Genomic DNA, 22,626 nt, shown 5'->3' with positions numbered 1-22,626 from the left:
GTGGGATTTAGTCAAGCCAGGCAAGGGAAGATTAGAGTAGGCAGAAGTAACATGCCTTGTTTCTTTCTGGAAAATGTGCCTTATTGCTCACCAAGAGAAGCCTTTAGGCAGTTGCTCAGCCCTCACAGCCTCAACTCACTCATCTGTATAATGAGGTGGTTGAACTAGATGGATGTTTTCACCTTCTGTTGGTGGAAGGTTCTACAATGTGCTTCAGGAGCCACCACGGAGATGGATACCTGACAGAGGACACTTACCCTTTTTTTTAAAAATATATTTTTTAGTTGTAGACGGACACAATATCTTTACTCCATTTTTATATGGTGCTGAGGATCGAACCCAGTACCTTCCACATGCAAGGTGAGTACTCTTCCACTGAGCTACATCCCCAGCCCCTGACCCTCTTTTTTTAAAAATTAAATTAATTTAAAATTTGTTCTTTTTAGTTATACATGACAGTAGAGTCTATTTTGACATATTTTTACAAACATGGAGGATATTTTATTCTAATCAGGATCCCAGTCTTGTGGATGTACATGATGCTGACCCTCAAATTTCTTTGACTATGTCCCTTTCACTTTGATCTGTTTTACCTATAGGCAATGATTTTGTTTGAAAAAGTTATTGATTTTGCTGCTATAGATGTATGTAAATGATTAGAGTAAGATAACTCCAAGGATCTGGTGTTAATTCCTGGGGTTGCCATAACAAAGAACCACAAACTGGGGGCTCTGACCAATAAGAATTTAGTGTCTCAAAGTTCTGGAAGCTAAAAGTCTGAAATCAATATTGCTGGGCTCAAACCAAGGTGCTGGCAGGGCCCTACTCCTCCTCAGAGAATTTATTCCTTATTTCTGGATTATGGTGGCTGCCTATATTCCCTGGCTTGTGGCTGTGTCACTCCAGTCTGTAAGACTAGCATCTTTAGTATCTGTGTACTCCAACTTCACATTCTATTTTGTGTAATTGTGACAAAATACCTGAGGCTTTTTTCTTTATTTTTTTTTTAGAGAGAGAGAGAGAGAGAGAGAGAGAGAGAGAGAGAGAGAGAGAGAGAGAGAAATTTAATATTCATTTCTCAGTTTTCAGTGGACACAACATCTTTATTTGTACGTGGTGCTGAGGATCGAATCCAGGCCGCACGCATGCCAGGCGAGCGCGCTACCGCTTGAGCCACATCCCCAGCCAGGCTTTTTTTCTTTATAAAGAAAATAATCTTAGCTGGGCAGCTTGGGAGGCTGAGGCAGGAGGATGGCAAGTTTGAAGTCAGTGTTAGTAACTTAAAAATACCTGTCCCCCCAAAACAAAAAGGGCTGGGGGTATAGCTCAATAGTAAAGCTTCCCTGGGTTCAATCCCTGGTACCAGGAAGGAAGGAAGGAAGGAAGGGAGCAAGCAAAGGAGGGAGGAAGGAAGGGAAAAAGGAAGGAAGACCATTTTGTTTGGCTCATGATTCTGGTACTTGGAAAGTCCTGACAACATGGTGCCAGAATCTGGCTTTGTCACATGGGTGACTTCACTTTATAACAACTCACTCTCCATAGAACTAACCTAGTACTTTGAGAACTACATTAATCCCTTCTGAGGGTGATCATGACCTAATCATCTCTCACCAGACCCTGTCTCTTAAAGATCCTACTACCTTTTGATACTGTTACTCTGGGGACCAGGCCTTCACACATGATCCTTTGAGAGACAAACCTTATCAGTCCTCACCTCAACATCCTAAACTTTATCGTTTCTGCATAAACATTTTATGTTTTTTCTACGAAAGTTAACATTCACAGATTCTGGTGATTGGGATGTGGATATCGTTCAGGAAGTATGTTTCAGCCTACCATAGGCCCTTTCAACAATAAGGTTCTAAGATCCCCTCTCCCCAAAAAATTCCCATCATAAGATTTTCTCTACATTCCCATGTCTCAAGGCATGTGTAAAATAACAGCATTGTTTTTCATCCAACTCAGGAATAAGGAACCTACATTTCATTCCTACAGCATGAAAGATTGTCAATTTGAGAGCTCACCTGAGGAGCTCTGCTGTTTTTATTTCTATAAAAGTCAAATGGGAGGGCTGGGGTTATGGTTCAGTGGTGGAGCATTTGCCTAGCACACATGAGGCACTTGGTTAAATCCCCAGCACAACATAAAAATAAATAAGTAAAATAAAGGTATTGTGTCCATCTACAACTAAAATACACACACACACACACACACACACACACACACATATATATATATATATATATATATATATATATATATATATATAGTCAAATGGGAGTTATGAGTTGGTTTTGCACAGGGAAATGTAAAGAGGAAGAGCAAGTGCTGCCCTTAGAGCACAGTTTAGGACCACAAGTCCCACTACCTGACTCCCAGCTTGGGCTGTTTCCAATGTCAACACTCTGGCATGCTAAAAGCTGATTTAAAAACCCACTATAAAGCCTGGACTTTTGACCTCTGTACCCACCATATGCCCCTGGTACAATTTTGTATTTAAGGTTTTTCAAGACAGCCTGACGGCAAGCCTGTATGGTCAAAAGGATGTGTCCTCACCAGGAGTGATTTACATTGCTTTGTTCCAGGCCTCATTGTGCAAGGCTATGGCATTCTTCTGAGTTTCTGGAGGTTGCAGTTTGTGGGGTACCCATATGGCTGCAAGATGATCAAAGGCCTTGTGAAAAGGAAGACTGAGTAGGGCTGAGGAATCTCTCCCCACTTCCACCCATTTGGGATGGAAGGGTAGAGTGGTATATATCAAGGGTTTTTCCTCACACCCAGGACAATGGGAATGCTACCCCTGCGGAGTAGTTTTGCTAGGGAAGGGCAGGTAGGATGGTAAGAGGTCACATGTATTTCTCTTACCCTTCAATGAATTATCTCACCATTTCTGTCCAGTTCTTACACTTCCATCCCCAGAGAATTATGTGCCTCCCTTTCCTCTGATGCAGGATAAACATGGCCCACATCCATTTTCAAAGTTTCAGAAGCTCTATAGTCCACAGTTTGTTGAGGAAGGAAAGGCAGTGTGGTACAATGAGAAGAGCCCTGGGAAGTGATCCAGGAGCCCTGGGTTTAAAACCCAGCTCTGCCACTACAACCCATATGACCTTGATTCAGCTCCTGGCTCTCTCTGGGATTGAGTTCCTAATGTGGAAGAGAATCAATTCCCCCTGGATGCTAAAGGTTCTCCCATCTGTAATGTTGTAGGATTTATAAGGTGTCAATACTCTAGCATTCTAAGAGGTGATTTGAAAACCCACCATAAATATTTAAATTAGCTAGCAACATATGCTGGCTCATCACATAATCAGGAGCTGTGTAGTGGAACAAGATCTTGAACAGGAAGGGTGATGCCTATTTTGTTAAGTCTTCCTTCTGAATCCCCAATCAAGTGTTCCAGAAGCTGGGATTCAGTATGATCCCTCATCATCATTATCGTCACCCAGGTTTTAAGATGAAAGGCAGGAAGCTAGTGGGAGGCACTTCCCAGAGGCCACAGCAGTAGCAGCAGCAGCAATAGCACCAAGGTCACTGCGGATTTTTCTCTCTCATCATCCTTTTTTCCCCCAGAGCTTTTAGGTTGCTGCATTTATTACTAAACAATGCTGTCCCTCATTGCTGAACACCAGCAAGCTAATTCAAGTGTGTTCCAATTTTACTCTGAGTTTCTAGTGAGGACCAAGTAGTCCATTTTGTGCTGCCTACCTCAGACTTGAGCATTTATAATGAATAGAAATTTATTTGACTCATGGTTTTGGAGGCTGCGGAGTTCAAGGTTGAGGGGCTATATCTGGTGAAGGCCTTCTTGCTGCCTTATAACATGACAGAAGGCAGCACATGGGTGAGAAGGAGACATTCAAGTCATTTTATAATCAGCATGAATCCATTCATAGGGTAGGGTCCTCATGACTTAAGCACCTTCTAACACTTTTGCATGGGGAAGTTTCCACCATGTGCTTCTTGGAGATAAATTCAAACCATAGCATGTTTGTAGAATATTGGGCATTCTAGAGAGTTCTGGGAGGTGGTTTCTATCCTCTGGGCACTCCGGGGACTCTACAGAAGGAAGATAGGTACAGAACCACTTGAAGCATCTCTTGAAACACCCAACTTTCCTGGCTCTGGGTTACTACAGAGCTGCCAATCAAGTGCTGTGTCCACTGTGATGGTTTATTTTAATCTAAGTTGAGAACTGGCATCCAGGAGCCTCAGAAGGAAGGTGTTATTTGAGATTGAAAAGTAAGCAGGATCTTCATAGAGCTGAAGGGGAAAAGGAAGTTCACCTGTCAGTAATAATGTGAGCAAGATACTTGAAGGCAGAGAAGTGCTAAGATGAATCTGTATATTGATGTGTGTGTGTGTTGAGGGGCGGGTGGCAGGAACCTGACTGGAACGAAAACACGAAGGATCTTTCTGGGTCTTTATCTCAAGCTTATGGGAAGTCATGAAAGGTTTTAAACTGTATAGAAAAGTATACATTTATACAAGATCCCTCCAGTTGCTGAGTGGAGAACAGGTGAAATGAGAGGGCTGAGCAGGGAGACAGTGGAGGGATATTGTAGTCATCCCCAGGGAGATAATCACTCTGGGTAGTGGAAGGAAGGGAGAAGAAGCTGGATTCAGGGCATGTTTAGCAGATTGCATCAACAGTATTTAGCAATCACATGGATTTAGGAGATGCAGGAGGGAGGGGAGCCAGGCAAGATGCTAGATGGATGAAGGTGCCATTTTCTGAACATGGATATGGGGATAGGGGCTGAATTTGGGGAGCGTGGTTTGGGACATACTAGGATTAGATACTGGCAGATTACTTGTCTGATGACTTCAGCAATTACCTCAGGCCTTTTGACCTTTGTTGCTCTTCTCTCTGCAGGCCAGAGAGTCCAGGATGGTCATTGACACTGGAAATGCCCTCTGTGAATTCAAGTCCTCGTTTGTTTGTTCTCTGAACATAACCAGGCAGGAAGGCCTGTTAAAAAGACTGAGGGAGCCGGGTGCAGTGGCACACACCTCTAATCCCAGTAGCTTGGGAGGCTGAGACAGGAGGATTAAGAGTTAAAAGCCAGCTTCAGCAACAGCGAGGCCCTAAGCAACTCAGTGAGACCCTGAGTTGTCTCTAATTAAAATACAGAAATAGGGCTGGGGATATGGCTCAGGGGTTAAGTGCCCCTGAGTTTAATCACCAGTACCATAAATAAATAAATAAATAAATAAATAAAGACCGTGGGGCAGAAAAGACATTAGTTATAGTCCCTATTCCCAGTAGTTTAGTAGTCATGGTCTGTTCTAGTACCTTTGGGAAAAACACTTGCCTTCTCTGGACTTTAGTTGTTTTTTTTTTTTTCCAAAATATATCAAAGCATCTCACTTGACCATTGCTGGACACAGCTGAGATGACAGCTAGGCAAACACCTGGCTTAGGAACAAAATGCAAGGAGCATTGTTCTCATCATTAGCATTCCTATCAAGTTCTATGCTTGTAGTTTTGCATTACAGTTCTTCACCCTTATCACTTGATCTGATCACCCTTTTCTCTGATAATCAGTGGATCATACAGGACAGGTGCAAATAGAAGCAAAAGTAGAAAAGTTTAGATGATTTTTTTCTGTGCTGCTGAGGATTGAACCCAGGGCCTTGTGCATGCAAGGCAAGCACTCTACCAACTGAGCTATATCCCCAGCCCAAGTCGAGATGACAATCTAGATAAATCATGTTTAAAAGAAAGGATTTTACTTGAAACATCTCAAGGCAGGCTGACTCAAGAGGTGTATCATATGGATTCTTTGAGATAGGGTCTTCCTGTGCTGTCCAAGATGGCTTGGAAATTCAGATCCTTCTGTCTCCCTCTTCTAAGCATGTACCTAACTCCTTAAGTGGGGCCTATGATCTATCTCACTTTGTTCCTTCCTTTGTTCCTTCCTTCCTTCTGTTCTGTCCTTCTCTCTCTCTCTCTCTCTCTCTCTCTCTCTCTCTCTCCCTCCCTCTCTCTCTCTCTCTGTGTTTTTCCCTCTCTCTCTTTCTTGTTTTATATTCAAAATATTTTTATTATAATTCTTAATACCTTTCCATTCTTATAAACATCACAAAGTGAAAGTGTTATTACAAATTTATCTGTTAGTTTTGATTCTTAGCTTGCTGTTGCTTCCATCCTATACATCTTGGCCTCTCTCACGTACACCTAAGGAAATCATTTTTATCATTTTCTTCATTTCACAGGTTTATAATTGTATATAAGAAAACGTAAATAACTTTCCCAAAGATGTGCAGCTAGTGGCACACAGCGGTGGTGTGTCTTGCATGGTCCTATGCTCTGAACAACCATACACTTACTCCCCTGTAACACATCTTTGCCTGTGTTGGTGTGATAAAACCCTCACATCAGAATTCCCCACCTGCTATGGAGACCAGTTGGTAATACATGTCTTACTAGCCTGCCATCCTCCAGTCATTCATCATGTCACACAATCTGACTTCTCTCTTCATCTAATGCAGCACCTAACCCCAATGCTGCCCTGAGAACTTTCCCAGATGAAACTCTTCGTTCATTCATTCATCCTGGACTCTCCCACCTGTGCTTTCTAGAGCCCTCTACATAACTCCAGCACATAACTGAAGTCCTTCATACTCTTGGGCATATTTTTTTCTATTACTATTCTTTTTTTAAAATTCTATTTTGTTAAGTATGACAGCAGAATGTATTTCTCTGTTTTTGGAACAGTCTTACTATGTTGCTTAGGCTGCTCTCAAACTCTTAGGCTCAAGCAATCCTCCTGCTTCAGGTCCCAAATAGCTGGGATGACAGGTACTGAACACAAACATGGGACCCAGTCACACCATATTTTTAATGGGGCTGGGGTTGCAATTTAGTGTTGGATGTGCAAGGCCCTGAGTTCAATCTCCAGCACCACTAAAACAAAAAACAAACAAAAAAACCATTCTTTTCATTGGAAAACATTATCAAATAGAGGAGATATACTTGTGAATACAAATACACTTCCCTATTTCACCAGAAGACCATCATAGGACCATGCAATTTAAGCATCTTCATCCATTCATTCAGCAAATATTCATTGGATATATATAATATGCTGTCTTTTAGGCATCTGGGAAACATCATGGTGAAAAGAAAACAACAACAACAACAAAAACAACAACAAAACCCTGCCCTCAGAGGTGTTTATCCTCCAGTGGATATTAGTATTTAGTGCAAGTCGCTGATGGTATTGAAGGGGAATCTGAGGATCAGCAAGGCTCGTGGATTTTCCAAGGCCCCTGGAAGCTGTGAAAGAGCAGACAGCAGAGCCTCATCCTGTGGTTTCTAGATTACTAGCTTTGGTTTTGGCAGAACTGAGCTATTTGCCCAGTATTTCATGGAGTGATTTCGCCTGTTCGGCCAGAACACAAGGACACAAATATGTGGTTGGTCTTCACCAATTACTAAGTGTCCATTTCCCAAATGCACATCAGTTCTACTGGAGGTGAAACTCCCCCTTATAGAAAACACTTACTGAACTTCTGCTTGGTGCCAGGTCTTGAGCTGGGCACTCTGAAGGGAGAGCCATCGAAAGGATAGGATTTTGTCCCTGCCTTGGAGAAGATGCCAGTGGGCCCTGGTAATTATGGTGTCATGGCCTATGTGCCCATCCCTACCCCTCAGCAGGACAAGGTACTCAGATCCAGGCCCTCACCAGGTGTTAGAGGTAGTGCTAGTGCTGGTGGCATGTCTGCGTGTATATGTATGTGTGCATTCAGATGCCTCAGGTCACATTGTCTTGCTATTATAGTTCAGGTCACAGGTAGCCCAGAGATAGGTGATTAGCTAGGGAAGACAGGACTCCCAGCAGGGGCAATCCTTTCTCAGTTGTAGGAGAACACAGGTCAACTTTGTGCCAGCACAGATTGGATTACCTTCCAGCTGCTGATCTTCTGCATCATCTGAAGAATTAAGAGTGAAATCAAAGATGACTCCTTTGCCTCAGCAAACCTTTCTTGAGCATGCATTTTGTGCCAGGCATTGCTCTAAGTGTTTCAGATTGCACTGATTCATTTAATCCCCACAACAATTTATGAGGTAGGTCCTATCACTAGACCCACTTTGCAAGCCAAAGCCTTACTTAGCACTGTAAATAAACCGCAGGTTCTAGGGCTCAGAACAAAGAGCAAGAATATTTCTGGTACTCGCTGGCTCTTTCTCCAGTTCCATGGCTCTGTCCTGTGTAGCCTCTAGGAACCAGGTGGATACAGTGAATCCCCTGCCTGATTGAAACAATTCCTTAATGGAGTTGGCATTTGTCCTCTCCCTAGTCAGGTCTTCTTTTGTTTGGGTAAAAGAGACCAAAAGTGTCATGTATATCTAAAAAAACAAAACAAACAAACAAACAAAACCACAAAAAGACCACAAAGTTCAGGGATAGGGCTACCTGCCTCCTTCTGAGGGCATGCCCTCCATACCTAGCATCCAATAACACAGCTGTCCTTTACTTGCTGTGGCCTTTGTTCATTTCTCAAATACTTTTCATTGGCTCTGGGCCCCAGGCACTGTGCCACTTGCAGGAGAGGCCGGGTGACACTGACATTCAATAATCAATCACCCAAACAGAGGCTGGATGACAGTTCTGAGAAGTACCATAAAGGAAACCAGAGGGAGCAAGGAAAATGTGGGCCTGGGAAATCAGGGAACCTTTTGGGGGAGGTGGTGGCAAGTGGGCCAAGGTCTCCAGGCTGGGTAGTACTTGCTTAGGGTACAGCAAGTGCACACTCCTAGTGAGGGAAAGGAGAGAAGGCAGAGTTAGCATTGAGACCACAGGGAGGCCACTAGAAGAGATTGCAGATAGGCATGGCAATGTCTGGGGTCTGGAGAAGGGGGACACCTCACTGACATGAGAGGAGAAATCCTTGGAGGACTGACCACTATTAAGGGGAGATTGGCTGGGGGCAAGTGGTGCACAAATTCAGCTACTTCTCCCAACCCACACTGCCAATATCCCAAATCCAAGTCCAAGCTAGCTTTGGCCTGCAATCTCTCCTAAGGGATCTCTCTGTCTCTGCCCCCTCACCCACTCTTTCCCATCCCCCCACAACAGCAGGGACAACTTTTTCAAATAGAGCTATGATTGGGTAATTCCCCTGTTCAAAATCCTGCAGTGTCTCCCTATTGCCTGCTAGAGAGAACTTGCAGATAACAATCTCTACCATGAACAGCCTTTGGTATGTCAAACCTGTGCCTTACCTCTGTGTCCCTGGAGCAGCTGTTTCACACTGTGTAAGGGTCTGCTTTCTCTTCAGCCTAAGGTCATTTGTTCCTTCTCTGTCCATGGAAACCTCATTAACCCTCTGTTTCTATCTCAAATTGGCTTCCTTGTCCATAAAGTCTTCTCAATTTTTCTTATTCTGTTTCACATTTATTTCATCTACACTTCATTTAGAGCTGGTAGTGTGTCAAGTCTGTCTGGATTGTAAAATTCTTGAGCCTGGGGATTTTGCTTTGAGAATGTTTGGAAGCTCTCTTGCCCTCGGACCTACCTAGATCATGGCTGGGGAATGGTCAAGATCAAAGGGAAACTGATTTGTTTATTCAACTTTTTTTTTTTTTTTGGTACTAGGCATCAACCCAGGGGCGTTTAACCACTGAGATATATCTCCAGCTTTTTATTTTTTATTTTGATACAGGATCTAGCTAAGTTGCTGAGGATAGCTTGAACTCACAATCCTCCAGCCTCAGCCTCCCAAGCTGCTGGGATTACAGGCATGTGCCATCAAGCCCAGCACCATTGAATGAATTTTAATGGATTGCTTGCTTTGTGCCACATACTAGGGAGATAGTGGAGAAGAGGTCCCTGTCTTTACAAGGCTAACTGTGTGGTGGTAGGGGGACAGGAGGAGTCAGTCAATCAGTAAGATAAAAGTTGTAAAGGTGTTAAGTGCTCCTAGGAAAAGAAAGCAGGGGGAGGGGCACAGGCAAGGATGGGTGCTCAGGGAAGAGACCTACCAGAGGTTAGGGTGAGAGCAGATTCATGGGAGAAAAGTATTCCAGGCAATGGGAAGAACAAGTGCCATGATCCTGAGGTGGCTCTTAATGAGGGAGGTGGGGCAGAATAAGGAGAGAATTGAGAGCTGCAGTTAGAGGTGTATGTGGCACGGATGACTTAAATCACCCTTTCAGAGCCGCTGGGGCTTTGCTCTGAGGAGCAGGGAAGCTCTAAGAGGGTCCAGAGCAGAGGAGAAACATGTTCTGACTGAGCAGGGACCTTTGACCACTTTTCTTAGAACAGACTGAAGGCAAGAAGGGGTGCACATAGTTGGTAGAATGCTGTCCTTTCCACAGTCACACTTTCACCATCCACGGCCCGCCTGTGTCTAAAGTCCTCTTACAGTGTGCTGGTACAGGCAGAGGGCCTTTGCAAGGCCACCTCTCAGTTTTGTTTGTATTGATTTGCAGGGTTTGGGGAAGGGAGGGTGTATGGAGATTAGGAAGGCAGTGTTTGAAGTCTCTTTGTGGAGCCCTCCTGGCAATCCTAAGTATGCTAATGCTCTAAGAAAACCACTGTGGCTTCTCCTTTCAAAGAGGAGAAACAGGCCCAGGAAGAGGGAGGAGGGGAATTTATTTGTTTTTGTTTGTTTTCTGAGCTACATCCCCAGCCCTATTTTGTATTTTATTTAGATACAGGATCTCACTGAGTTGCTTAGGGCCTTGTTAAGTTGCTGAGGCTGGGTTTGAACTCAAGATCTCTTGTCTCAGCCTCCCTAGTTGCTGGAATTACAGGTATACGCCAATGCACCACGGCCCAGGAGCACTTTTTAAAGAGCTGCTCCAAACCCACATAGAGACTGGCCTGTCCTCAGCCCCCCACCCACACTGCAGGAATCCCTTTGGTTCAGGTAAAGACAGACAGCTTGTACCTGTTCCCTAAGAGGGAGATGCTGGCTCATTAGCTGCTCAGTGAGTCAGAGCCCTGGACACAGAAGGGCCACCACTCCAAAACTCAGCGCAAGGTGGCAGACCTACTGTAAGTGTGCATTCTCTGGATGGGATGGGGGTTGAGGGTTAGGTAGTCTCCACTGGGTTGGTTACCCAGCAACATGGTGAAGATGGCAAGGTTTTTCAGAGCAGGGCTCTTCCTTCTCTTTCCCCAAGGGAGGGTCCTTGAACTCTCCCAGGACACAGTATCTGGCAGGGTCAAGGGCACTTCTCTTCCACACCCCACCCCCAACTTCCCTGAAGGTCTGGTCTGTCCAGTTTCATTGGCCCTGGAGCTTTTGTAGATTAGGATTTTATTCCTACCTACCTGGGTGTGAATGGTACAATGCAGGCAATCCTTCCTGAGTTCACCCACTTCCTGCTTTTCAGTCTGCCTAAAAGCAACCTAAGAAGAGCCCTTGTGTGGTACTTGTAGGCCTGTGTCAGGCTAAATGACCCTGGCTTCCAAACTCCTCTTTTTGAATAGGTACTGAGAGAGGTAGCTCATCCTATCCTAGGGCAAGATCAATGCTGTGGGAAGGAGCTGCCCCCAGCTGCCTCCAAATGTGAGGGCCCAGCCACCTCTGTGCAGACCAGCATCATATTCAGACCCCAGGGCTCAAGTCTTGATCAGGAATCAAGGCTCAATCAAGGCTCTAGGCCATGGAGTCTCAGGATGCCTGAGGAATCTGTACAGTGGGGTGTGGTGGGAAAGGAAGTGCAGGCCTGCCCCATCCACCAGGTTTCCTGTGGACCTATCTAGGGCCATTGTTGGAAACTGGAAACCTCTTCTCAAGGGTGCTATTTATTTATTTATTGTAGTTGTAGATGGACAGAATGCCTTTATTTTGTTTATTTTTATGTGATGCTCAGGATCGAACCAGTGCCTCACATATGCTAGGCAAGCACTCTACTGCTGAGCTACAGCCCTAGCCCCTCAAGGGTGCTATTTTAAATGATTCAACAAGCCCATACCAATACACCCCTGCCCCACCCACTACACTTCCACTGATTGTTGGTGTGTGTGTGTGTGAATGTATATGTTGCTGGGATTGAATCTAGGGCATTGAGCATGCCAGGCTGAGCCACATACTCAGCCCTACATTGATTATTAAACAGGAGTTGGCCTGGCTTGGTTTCTGGAAAGTCTCCTTTAAGTGCTGGGTTCCCAAGTGAGGACTTAGAAGCCTGTGCATAGAGGCGGGAGAAGGTTGCACCAGGGGATCAGGGATTCATCTTTGTTGAATGATAAGAATTTCTCTTAATCTTTTGGGGGCCTTCAACTGACAGGAACTGAAAACCTCTTTAAATAACATTTGCCACACTTCGTCCTATTTCTTATTTACTTTCAATGTTTTAATAACTTCTCTAGGCAGCTGAGCAGCTTAAGGGATTCTGGTTTGAGGTTCTCCTTTGTGGATAGGCTTTGCTTGGTACTGGGCCTCAGAGTTGAGTGACAGGGTTAAAGAGCTTTCTCCAGAGGCCAGGGCAGAGGCCTAAAGCACCCTCCTTCACCCCATCAGTTGCTTAACTGGTCTGGGCTCCTGTGTAAGTTACCCCCAAGACAGTACATACTAATTGACTTCTCTGCTGCACAGAGGTGGCGACCTGCTTTGGGGTACCTAAGCCCAGACTGGGCCCAGACACCTCTCACTTTATGTTACTTTCTTGTCTTCCAGACTGATTGTTAGCCCTGCCCTGGGCAGCTTTAGACTAGTGACAACCAGACCACCCTCACTCACAGCCTCCCTTACCATAAGACTGAGAAATGCTCTAAGTGGAGAAGATAGGTTGAATTGGTTTGACAAAGGATGCTGAGGCTGGAAGGGGTGAGGTAACATGTCAAAGAGTATACCAGGAAGTCATCAACACAGCCCAAGTGGTCACAGCCTTGTCCCTTCCAGCCCTACCCTTCCATACCATCTCCTTTCTGTTATTCATTAAAAGACATTCAATACATGTACATGGAATTAACTTATGAGAGATTTGGTGAGGTAGGAATCACATAGGCCACATAGAAGTAAATCGAGCTGTTAAGGACTCCAAATGGGGACTCAGGGAAGAGTTGGAGAAAAGGGCAAGGTTGGAAATGAAGAAGACTTGTGTTTGTTGGGGAGGGGGTAGAAGCAGGGAACCATGGCACCTTCAGATCTCTAACACTCTAAGCTATGTCATAGTCACCTAAGGTTCTGATCATTGCAACCACAGTTGGAAGCTTCAGACCAAGTGCTTCAGCTACTCCTATAAGGAGGAGCTTTCTCTAGAGCAGAGATGGAAACACCTCCCTCGAAGAGTAGGAGCAACCCTTTTCACTTTAGAAGTCTGTACCGAAAGAGGAGATTGGGTGGGGCTGTGGAGGGGGTGGAGGGTGGGGGGTGGGGAGTGGGGAAGCAGGGATCTGGGTAATTTGGAGATGCTCTTATCTTTCTGGTTTGCCTTCAAGCTGCTGTCTCTGCTAATGCTAAATGTTGCCAGCTACCTAGTATGGCTAGGATGCAGGGCAACAGCTGGCCCACCGGGAGACCCTGTGCTAAGACTTCAGCCCAAATATCTGGCCTAGGAAGGCTCAACAACCTTGAGAGGTCAATGTGCTCTGGCAGAAGGGAGGTCAGATCAATGGGGAGACTGTTCTCTGGGCTAGGCAGAGATGGGGGGCGCAGGAAAAGAAGACAGCTGTAGCCTGGGCAGGTTGGGTACTGAGAATTTGGCTATAGAAGCTGGAACTGTCTGCCTGGAGAAAAGTCCTAGCCTGCCATGACTCTCTGAAGGGTGAGGGATTGGATTATGTGTGGGATGGCGATCTCCAAGGTTCAGAGATGGTTAGAGATGGAAGGGACATCCAAGAAGGGAGGTGGTAAGCTCTCTATAATTGGAGGTAGTCAAGAAGGTAAGCAACCATTCAGTGAGTTCTAATGGGGCTGAGAGTCAGATGAGGTGCCCTAAGATCTGAACTCCTGATAGTCTGTAGATTGGAGATTTGGGATAGTGGCTTGATACCTGTCAGCTCTTGTCAAAAGCTGCACTATTGTTGTCTTTTGGTCTGGATTGGATGCTTAGGTGTTCCAGCTTTAAGGGCTCAGAGGATGTCTTGGCAAGGGCTGGGGATACAGGTACTGTGTGAAGCTAGCTCCTTTGCACACTTCAAACTCAGTCACATTCTTTGGAAAACATCTGAAAAACTAATCTTATAGTGAGTCTCCTTTCCAATTATGTGAATCAAAAATAGCTGGATCTCTTGGCCTTTGGAAAGGGAACGTCACATGGGGGAGATGAACTCATGTTTCCTCCTTTGTATTGTTTTCTCCAAATTTCAATCCTTAAAATGTTTTAATTTTTCTCACCCTTCCTTTTTCATCCTTTCTAGGAAGTCTGTGCTACCTCAAAGAGACAAGAGCTCTTAGGTGTTTTTCAAACAGGGTTGATATTGGTATTTGGAGTGAAACACTTAGTGATGGCCCTGCTCAGTGTAGTATATTTAACATCCTGAAAATATCTTTTTCTTATTGAATTCCAGCAACACTTGCCAGTCTTCTTTTTTGGGGGTTTTTACTGGGGATTGAACTCAGGATCACTCTGTCACTGAGTCACATCCCCAGCCCTATTTTGTATTTTATTTAGAGTCAGGATCTCACTGAGTTGCTTAGGGCCTCCTAGTTGCTGAGGCTGGCTTTGAAGTTGTGATCCCCCTGTTTCAGCCTCCTGAGCTGCTGTGAGACAGTCTTCTTGGTAACCAAAAATCTACACAAATTTCCAAACATCCATTAGAGAAGTAACATTAGTCATCTCACACTTTGAAAACCATTGACTGATTCCCCCCAAGAGTGCCTTGCTAAAGGCTATACATCAGGCTGTGGCAAAGCGAAGACCAAGTCAAATCTTATTCATTCTTTCATTCTTAGCATTTTGATTCTTCACTAGGGGGTGTGTCTGAAAAGAGGCCGTGAAGAGGGGCCAGTTTCACTCTTAACTCCCTGCTCACGAAACTACAATTTCTCAAAATTTTTCTGCTCTTATCAAACTCCGTTTTGGTGTTCCAGTCCGCCGTTTCCAAAATTGCAGGCGCAAATACAGACTTTGTGGCAATTAGTGCAAAGAGCCTAGTGGAACAGGATCTGCAAGGGCGGAGTCAGATTCCTTTCGAGTGGGCAGCGGGATCCAAGGGCCGAAACATCCTAATCTCTAAGAGGATGCAGCGGCTCTCAGCTGGGCATGGAGGAGGGAACTATACCCAGGCCCCTGCCGCTGTGTTGCCGCGGAACTGGGTAGAGGTGGAGGACCGTCGGTCCTAGTAGGTTGGCCCAGGGAGGTTTCCCCAGGCAGTGGAGCGGACTAAGGGCCAGGGGCCAGGACCGGGGCTCCGGGCCGCGGCGCGGCGGGAGCAGAGGGCAAGGCAGCTGGGCTCGACCTCGCCTTCCCACGCCAGAGGCCGAGGCCTCTGGGAATCCAGGGGCCATCTCTGCAAAGTCCTTCGAGATCGCAGCTCAGTTCAGAGAGGACGGTGCGGGAGGGATGGGCAAGAGAGAATATTATTATTATTCTGTTTTGCCTCCGCAGCCGACGCCGGCGGGTTGTTCTGTTTGAATGAATGATCCCAGCGGCCGCGCCCAATGGGCGCGGGCGCCTACTTAATATGCATAAGGCCAGCAGCCAATGGCCATGCGAGGAGGCTGTTTTAAACGGCGGAGCCCGCTGGCCAATCAGGCGGCTCTCGTGGAGGCAGCTAGCGCGAGGCTGGGGAGCGCTGAGCCGCGCGTCGTGCCCTGCGCTGCCCAGACTAGCGAACAATACAGGTACGTTTCGCACTGCCCGCGCCCGCCACCGCCACCGCCACCGCCGCCGCCGCAGCAGCAGCAGCTCCCGCACAACTTTCCGGCCCGCGCCACCGCGAGCGCGTCTGCCACCGCTTTCCCCTGCCTCTCCTTCTGCGCCCTTCCCGCCCCTTCGCCTTCTCTCTCTTGCTAGGTGGCCGGGAAGGAAGACGCGATTCAGGTGTCTCAACTTTTCAAATGCTTTTGCCCTAGCTCCCCGCCTTTGGGGCTTGGCACCCTCGGCGGAACCAAGCTCAGCAGTCGCCCCCAGGGGCGGCCGAGGGGCCAGGGCTCCCAGGCCAGATGTTCTGCAGCTGCGGTGGCGCGGCGGGGCGAGCTGAGGGGCGGCTGCGGGTTGCGGGCACTGGCGGCGCGCGTCCCGGCGCCAGGCGGGCGGCGGCAGCGTGAAGGGGACCCGGTACACCCCGGCCCGAGAGGGACTCAGCTGGGAGCGGGCAGCCGGTGCCCACCGAGGGCTGCGGCGCCGGCAAACTTCGCTCCAGGGCTTGGCCGGGCGCCCTGCGGGCCCGCGGGCTGCGCTGCGGGCTCTGCATTAACATGGCCGTCGCGGAGCGCCGGGCGGCCCGGGGGGGGGGGGGCTCGAGCCGGCTGCCCCCCGCTCGACTCCAGCTCACCGGGCGCCGCCGCTGGGGTTAACATGGCTGGCGCGGTGCGGGACTCCAGTGAGAGGCGGAGAGGCGGGCGGAATGAGCGGCGGGAGCTCGTGGCGGGTTCTGGCCTCCGCCAGGGTGCCCGCGGCCCCGGGCGGGAGGCGTGAAGGGCTGGGGGCGCTGCCGCGGGCCCCGGCGCGGCCGAGCGTCATGGCTGCACGGGCGCCTTTGTTATCCCGAGGAGTGCGCCCCTCGCCGGGGGGCGGGGAGGTCCGGCCAGTGGCCCTTGCGCCCCGGGCGACCCCGGCGGGGCGGGGCGGGGTGGGGGCCTGCCAGCGGGTGGCGGCGGCGGTGGCGGGGCCCGGGCCGCTTTGTTCGCCGCCGCCGCCGTCGCCGCCTGCGCCGGCCGCGCGCGGATCAGCCATTTTAGCGAGCTGGGCTAAGGAGGCGCGGCGGGCGCCACAGCCACTGCCGCGGCTGCTGCCGGCCCGGCCCCACACCCCCCGCGGACGCCTGCCGCCGCGGCCCCGGGTTCCACACGCCCCCCGAGGGTGGCAGCATAGGATTTGAGGGGCACTTTCTTTCATCAGGAGGCTTTTGACAAAATGGAAGGTGAATTATGGGTGTCCGGGGGACCGGGCACCGGGGCGAGTCGGGCTGCAGGATGGGGCTCCCCCGCTCCGGGTCCCGCCCCACCAGCGTTGCCACTGCGGGGCTCTAATGCAACCCCGGGGGCGGTCGATGCCAAGGGGAGTGCTTTATTTTTACATGATGACCTTGGGTGTGGGAAAAGGAAAAGATGGCGGGAAGCTGGGGGGTGGGACAGGGAAGATGACACGCCACAGCTGCATTTTTATTTGGAAACTTTAGAGAAAGTATTCCTGGCTGGACCTGCATTCTGCGTTACACATGGACAAGACTAGCCTTTTCGATATCTCCTACCCCTTTAGATACTGAAGGATTTGAACTACTAGTACAAGGGATACCTGCTCACTTTCCAGATTACCAGTGTTTTAAAAGCCATAATGCCTTGTCCGGTAGTGACATTTCAAATGTTCCCTATTTAGTTTTTTTTTCCCCTTTGATGTTGTTCAGTAGCGAGATGACAATATTTTGTAAACGTATAGCCAGCCAGCTTTAAATCATTTTCTTCAAGCTTATGTTATATACTCCCTACAAATGTTTCCTCTCTGTGCTCTTCCCACTTTGTGTTGTAGTTTATAAAACGTAGTGCTTCAGTAATGTAGCACTGAGCACCCCACTTACGTTAGCTCCATTTGGAGAACTTGATCGCTCTGGAGAAGTAACTCGCAAACCAGCGCGCTTCATGCTGGTCAAAAGTTAAATGACAAGCGACAGTGAAGCTGCTTTCCTTCCTACTCTGCCTTCTTGCCAGTGATGTCAGGTGTTGGGTGAAGGGGGCTTTCTAACAACTAACTTAATTTTGCTCTTCCTTTGGTATTTATTGTAGTTTTGTTTCTCGTTGTCATTCCTTGTTTTTGTTCTTCTTCTTTCCATCTATCACAGTCAGGATGGCTAAAGGTGACCCCAAGAAACCAAAGGGCAAGATGTCTGCTTATGCCTTCTTTGTGCAGACTTGCAGAGAAGAACATAAGAAGAAAAATCCAGAAGTCCCTGTCAATTTTGCAGAATTTTCCAAGAAGTGCTCTGAGAGGTGGAAGGTATTTTTCTTTTGCAACTTCATAGTAGGCTTAGTTGTACTTCATATTTTGGGGTTACATTCCTAGAAAGTCACCCCGTATGGCTCTTTTATTTCTAACTTAGACATTATCTTGCTTGTCTTTTTAATTTTGCGTGTGTACCTTTGTTAAGGCTCTGTAATGGTTTAAATTCTTTGTTCGTCTTTTGTAAGTGGTTCTTTAGATGTCACTTTATTTAATTACAGAACAGTTGGGCAAGTATGTGCTCACTGCATTAAGGAATTTAACAGGTCCTGTTCTTTGCAGACAATGTCTGGGAAAGAGAAATCTAAATTTGATGAAATGGCAAAGGCAGATAAAGTACGCTATGATCGGGAAATGAAGGACTATGGACCAGCTAAGGGAGGCAAGAAGAAAAAGGACCCTAATGCCCCCAAAAGACCACCGTAAGTGGCTATACACTTGAAATAACAAGAGCTTTCTTTCTGCTTTGAATATTTTTTAAAAAGATATTTTAGTTAAGAAATGAGATGCCTCTGCAAAACATTCTAAACTTTTCAGCTTTAAAATGCAATACCAGTATTGTCCATAGTTAGGGCTGATGTGTTTATTGGCTCTCTGTGTGTGTATCATGTATAAGTGCATGTGCACCAGTTGCCTGTTGGCCCTTCCACTGAGAAGGATGCACCCTAGTTCTGGGAGCCAGTGTCTTAAATATGTTCTTTACCCTTTAGCCAGTAACGGTAATAAAGAACCATACATTTTGGAAGCATCTTAACCATTCTAGAGTCTATAGCTCTATAGCATTGAATGTAGTATGACAGGGAGAACTTGTGCTGAGAGGTATGTGAGCTCAGGAACATGGGAATTAAATCTAAGCTCATGATTTTGTGCTTTCTCTAAGTTATCTCTCTCTCTCCTCCAAGGTCTGGATTCTTCTTGTTCTGTTCAGAATTCCGCCCCAAGATCAAGTCCACAAATCCTGGTATCTCCATTGGAGATGTGGCAAAAAAGCTGGGTGAGATGTGGAATAACTTAAGTGACAGTGAAAAGCAGCCATACATCACTAAGGCTGCAAAGCTGAAGGAGAAATACGAGAAGGTAAGGTGGACTAGAATCTGCCATAGTATTGGTGGGTTGTGGGGTATGTGGCTGCTTTGCTGGGCCAAGTACTTGGCACAGCATGCAGCAGCCCATCTCCCAAGATCAGCCCTGTGTGTTGGTGTTGATACTAAATGGCAGATTTTTGTCTTAGGCATAATTTTTGCAGTGCTGAGGATCAAATCTAGGGCTTCATATCATGCTGTCTACCACTGAGCTGTATCTTCAGCCCCAGTTTTTAAGTGCAGTGCTGGGGATGCATGTAGCTCAGCAGTACATTGCTTGCCTATCAGTGCAAGATCCTTGACTTCATCCCCGGTGCTACAAAAAAATTGATAATGAATATTGATAGGGCTGTTGATATGACTTAAAAGATACTTCTGTGTCCTTTAACTTTAGAATTTGAATGGCCAAGAAACAATTGTGTATATGGAAACAAATACTTAGAATATAATAGTAGCCCTGTCTCCTGTCTTTGCAATTCCTGATTTCTTACCTGAGGCGAGGGCTGCATGCTTCTACATTTTGCTTGAGATCTCGGACACTCATTCAGAATGTGTCCCTGTTCCTTCCAGGATGTTGCTGACTATAAGTCTAAAGGAAAGTTTGATGGCACAAAGGGTCCTGCTAAAGTTGCCCGGAAAAAAGTGGAAGAGGAAGACGAAGAAGAGGAGGAAGAAGAAGAGGAGGAGGAGGAGGAGGAGGATGAATAAAAAAACTGTTTATCCGTCTTCTTGTGAATACCTTAGAGTAGGGGAGCGCCATGATTGACACATCTTATTTGAGATGTGTCTGTTACTCTCATTAGGTTTAATTTCAGAATTTGATCACGATCATATTGTAGTCTCTCAAAATGCTCTAGAAATTGTCAGTGGTTTACATGAAGTGGCCCTGGGTGTCCAGAGCACCCTAAAACTGTATCAAAGTTGTACATATTTCCAAACATTTTTAAAATGAAAAGGCACTCTCGTGTTCTCCTCACTCTGTGCACTTTGCTGTTGGTGTGACAAGGCATTTGAAGATGTTTCTGGCATTTCTTTTTAATTTGTAAGGTGGTGTTAACTATATGGTTATTGGCTAGAAATCCTCAGTTATCAACTGTACATATCTATAGTCTGTAAAAAGAACAAAACAACCGAGACAAACTCTTGATGCTCCTTGCTTGGCGTTGAGGCTGTGGGGGGAAGATGCCTTTTGGAGGGGCCGTAGCTCAGGGCGTGCACTGTGAGGCTGGACCTGTTGACACTGCGGTGGGCATCCATTTAGCTTCAGGTTGTCTTGTTTTTGTATATAGTGATATAGCATTCTGCTGCCTTTCTTAGTTGTGGAAAAAGGGGGGTCAGCTGGCATGAGAAGTGTTTGAATTTTTTTTTAGTTAAGTACGGTAGATTTTAAACTTTGTTTCAAACAAACTGTAGAACTCTTCATTGTCAGCAAAGCAAAGAGCTACTGCATCAATGAAAGTTCAAGAACCTTCTGTACTTAAATGCAATTTGCGACGTTATGTTATTTTTTGTATGTTTAGAATGCTGAAATGTTTTTGAAGTTAAATAAACAGTATTACATTTTTAAGACTGTTCCTCCCTATAAATCTGGTAACTTCTATTTTACTCACATGGTCAGCTTAGGACTGAGATGAAGGAGGGGGCTACTTGAAGTTACTGCATGATTTGTTGTATCTGAATGGCATTAAGATGAAGTGTAGACCAGTGAATGTAGTGACAGGCAAGGGCCAGCATCCTTCAGTAGTGTTCAGGAAGGCAGGCAGGCGGGATGGCGGCCAGCTAACTCCAGATTTTACTTCTTACCTTCGGCTTCTACATCCCCTTTTGGTGTCAAATGCATTGCTAAACAGTAAGAATGTCTTCCAGAGTATATAGGGTTTAAAACTTCATACCTTATTTATTCTCACTCCTCTCTGACTCCTGCACATGTAATGGGATGCATAGTTATTTCTTGTGCTCAACATTTGAGGAGGCCTTAAATTGCTGCTTGTCTCCTAGACCCCAGTGAGGGGGGATGGGGTGGGGTAGGGGACATTATCCGTATTTTGGCCCTGTTTTCCTCATTCAAAAAATCAGACATTCCAAGAAAGTTTCTTAAGTCCCATCTTGGGTCACTTCAGCAGGCCGATAGGATCAACATTTCTAAGCAGTAAGTGTATCATGAAATAGAGAGTGGCCTACCTGTGATTTGAGCTTATTCACCAGAAATGTAGATTGTTGTTCAATGTTCTTAAACTGAAAGAAGCTTGGTTTGTGTTTCAGTGGTTGTATTAGTAAATGGTGTTAACATTTTGCCCAGGATAGGATGGGGGTGGTTGCTACAGTGGCAAATGGTGATACTAAATATCAGTGGATGGCTTATCTGTACTTCATTGAAGTAACAAATGATAATACTGTTGTGGGTGTGTCAGCATTGCCTAGCATTAACACTTGGATATAGACATTTTTTTCTTTTTTTCTTTGTGTGTATGGTATTTTACAAGAAAGCAGCTTTTTCTTAAAAGTTCACTCTTCGGAACCTTGCTTGTCTAAGGAGCTGTCTACTGTGTCAGGTCCTAGATGAGTGCAAGTCATGGTCACAGCTGATCTTCATTCATAACCATTCCCTCTCCATCAGAACTGTTTGTCCTAAATATGTTTTTTTTTTAATTCTTCCACTAATTTAAAAACCCTTGGTCATTAGGTTTGCCCAGAGGCACTTGTTCCAGGATTGTTCATCCTGCTTTAGCCATGCCCTTGTCACTTGGCATTCTAAACTGAAACTGCTACTACTGCACAATGCACAATGTACAGGCCAACCTCATCAGATATGGAAGAGATGCTCAACCTGTAATCCCAAGGAAGTAGTTTTCTAACTATGGGAGGGGGTGGATTTTATGCTCCCTCAGTAGCCAGATAGAAGTGGGGGGTAGGTTTTAGCTAAATGATGTTTGATTAAGCAGACTTGGTTATAGAGAGACTCCAGTTGCTTGTTACAAGACCACTACTCTTAAGGTTTTCACACTGCAACTAGATGCCCCAGTGGAATGTTGTTCTCTAGCTTCTCTGAGATGCTTTAAGTGGCATGATGTTACCACAAAAGGTTAGGCTTAGCTTGATTTCTGGACCAATCCTCTTGCAATGCCAACCTGTTATTAAGTCAAAAGGACAGTACTTTTTTCTCAAACACACTCTTCCAACCCCCTTACCCTGTTCTTGAGTAATGTTTTATCTTTTGGAAAGAACAAGGCTGTAATGTAGCAACTATTGTCTGTGTCTCCCTTGTGTCTGTTCTTGTCACAAATGTACTTGGGGACGTTGGATGCATTCATTTTCTGTAATAAAGTTTCTTAATCAGTCTTCCCAAAAAGTAATCAGTGGGCTGTCTGTAATCTGTTTGAGCTATTGGGCCTCTGTGGTTTTGGTTGGTGAGAATTGGTATTTTAGAAAGTACCAACACTGTTGTTTGTAACCATTGATCTGAACTATTATTAACATTTA

General features: G+C 46.2%; 1 protein-coding gene across 4 annotated transcripts; it reads left to right on the top strand.

The window, feature by feature from the left end:
- Positions 1–9,190: 9,190 nt before the first annotated feature.
- On the top strand, positions 9,191–20,713 carry Hmgb3 (high mobility group box 3). 4 transcript variants are annotated; one of them, XM_046453517.2, is made up of 5 exons: positions 9,191–9,210; positions 17,907–18,061; positions 18,347–18,486; positions 18,967–19,141; positions 19,717–20,713. In XM_046453517.2, exons 2-5 carry the CDS (start codon positions 17,912–17,914, stop codon positions 19,852–19,854), a joined length of 603 nt encoding a protein of 200 aa, XP_046309473.1. In that variant the 5' UTR covers positions 9,191–9,210; positions 17,907–17,911; the 3' UTR covers positions 19,855–20,713. The 4 variants fall into 4 exon arrangements, with proteins under 4 accessions (XP_046309473.1, XP_046309462.1, XP_046309465.1 ...); XM_046453506.2 differs by lacking the exon at positions 9,191–9,210 and adding an exon at positions 15,653–15,750; XM_046453509.2 differs by lacking the exon at positions 9,191–9,210 and adding an exon at positions 15,800–15,949.
- The last annotated feature ends 1,913 nt before the right edge of the window (positions 20,714–22,626 follow it).

This window comes from Marmota monax, unplaced genomic scaffold (genome assembly GCF_021218885.2).
Source record: "Marmota monax isolate L192 unplaced genomic scaffold, Marmota_monax_Labrador192_F-V1.1 WCK01_AAM20220418_F8-fsc00142, whole genome shotgun sequence".
Lineage (NCBI taxonomy): Eukaryota > Metazoa > Chordata > Mammalia > Rodentia > Sciuridae > Marmota > Marmota monax.
Note: the sequence above shows the minus strand (reverse complement) of the source record. Positions and strands in the feature narration are given on the sequence as shown.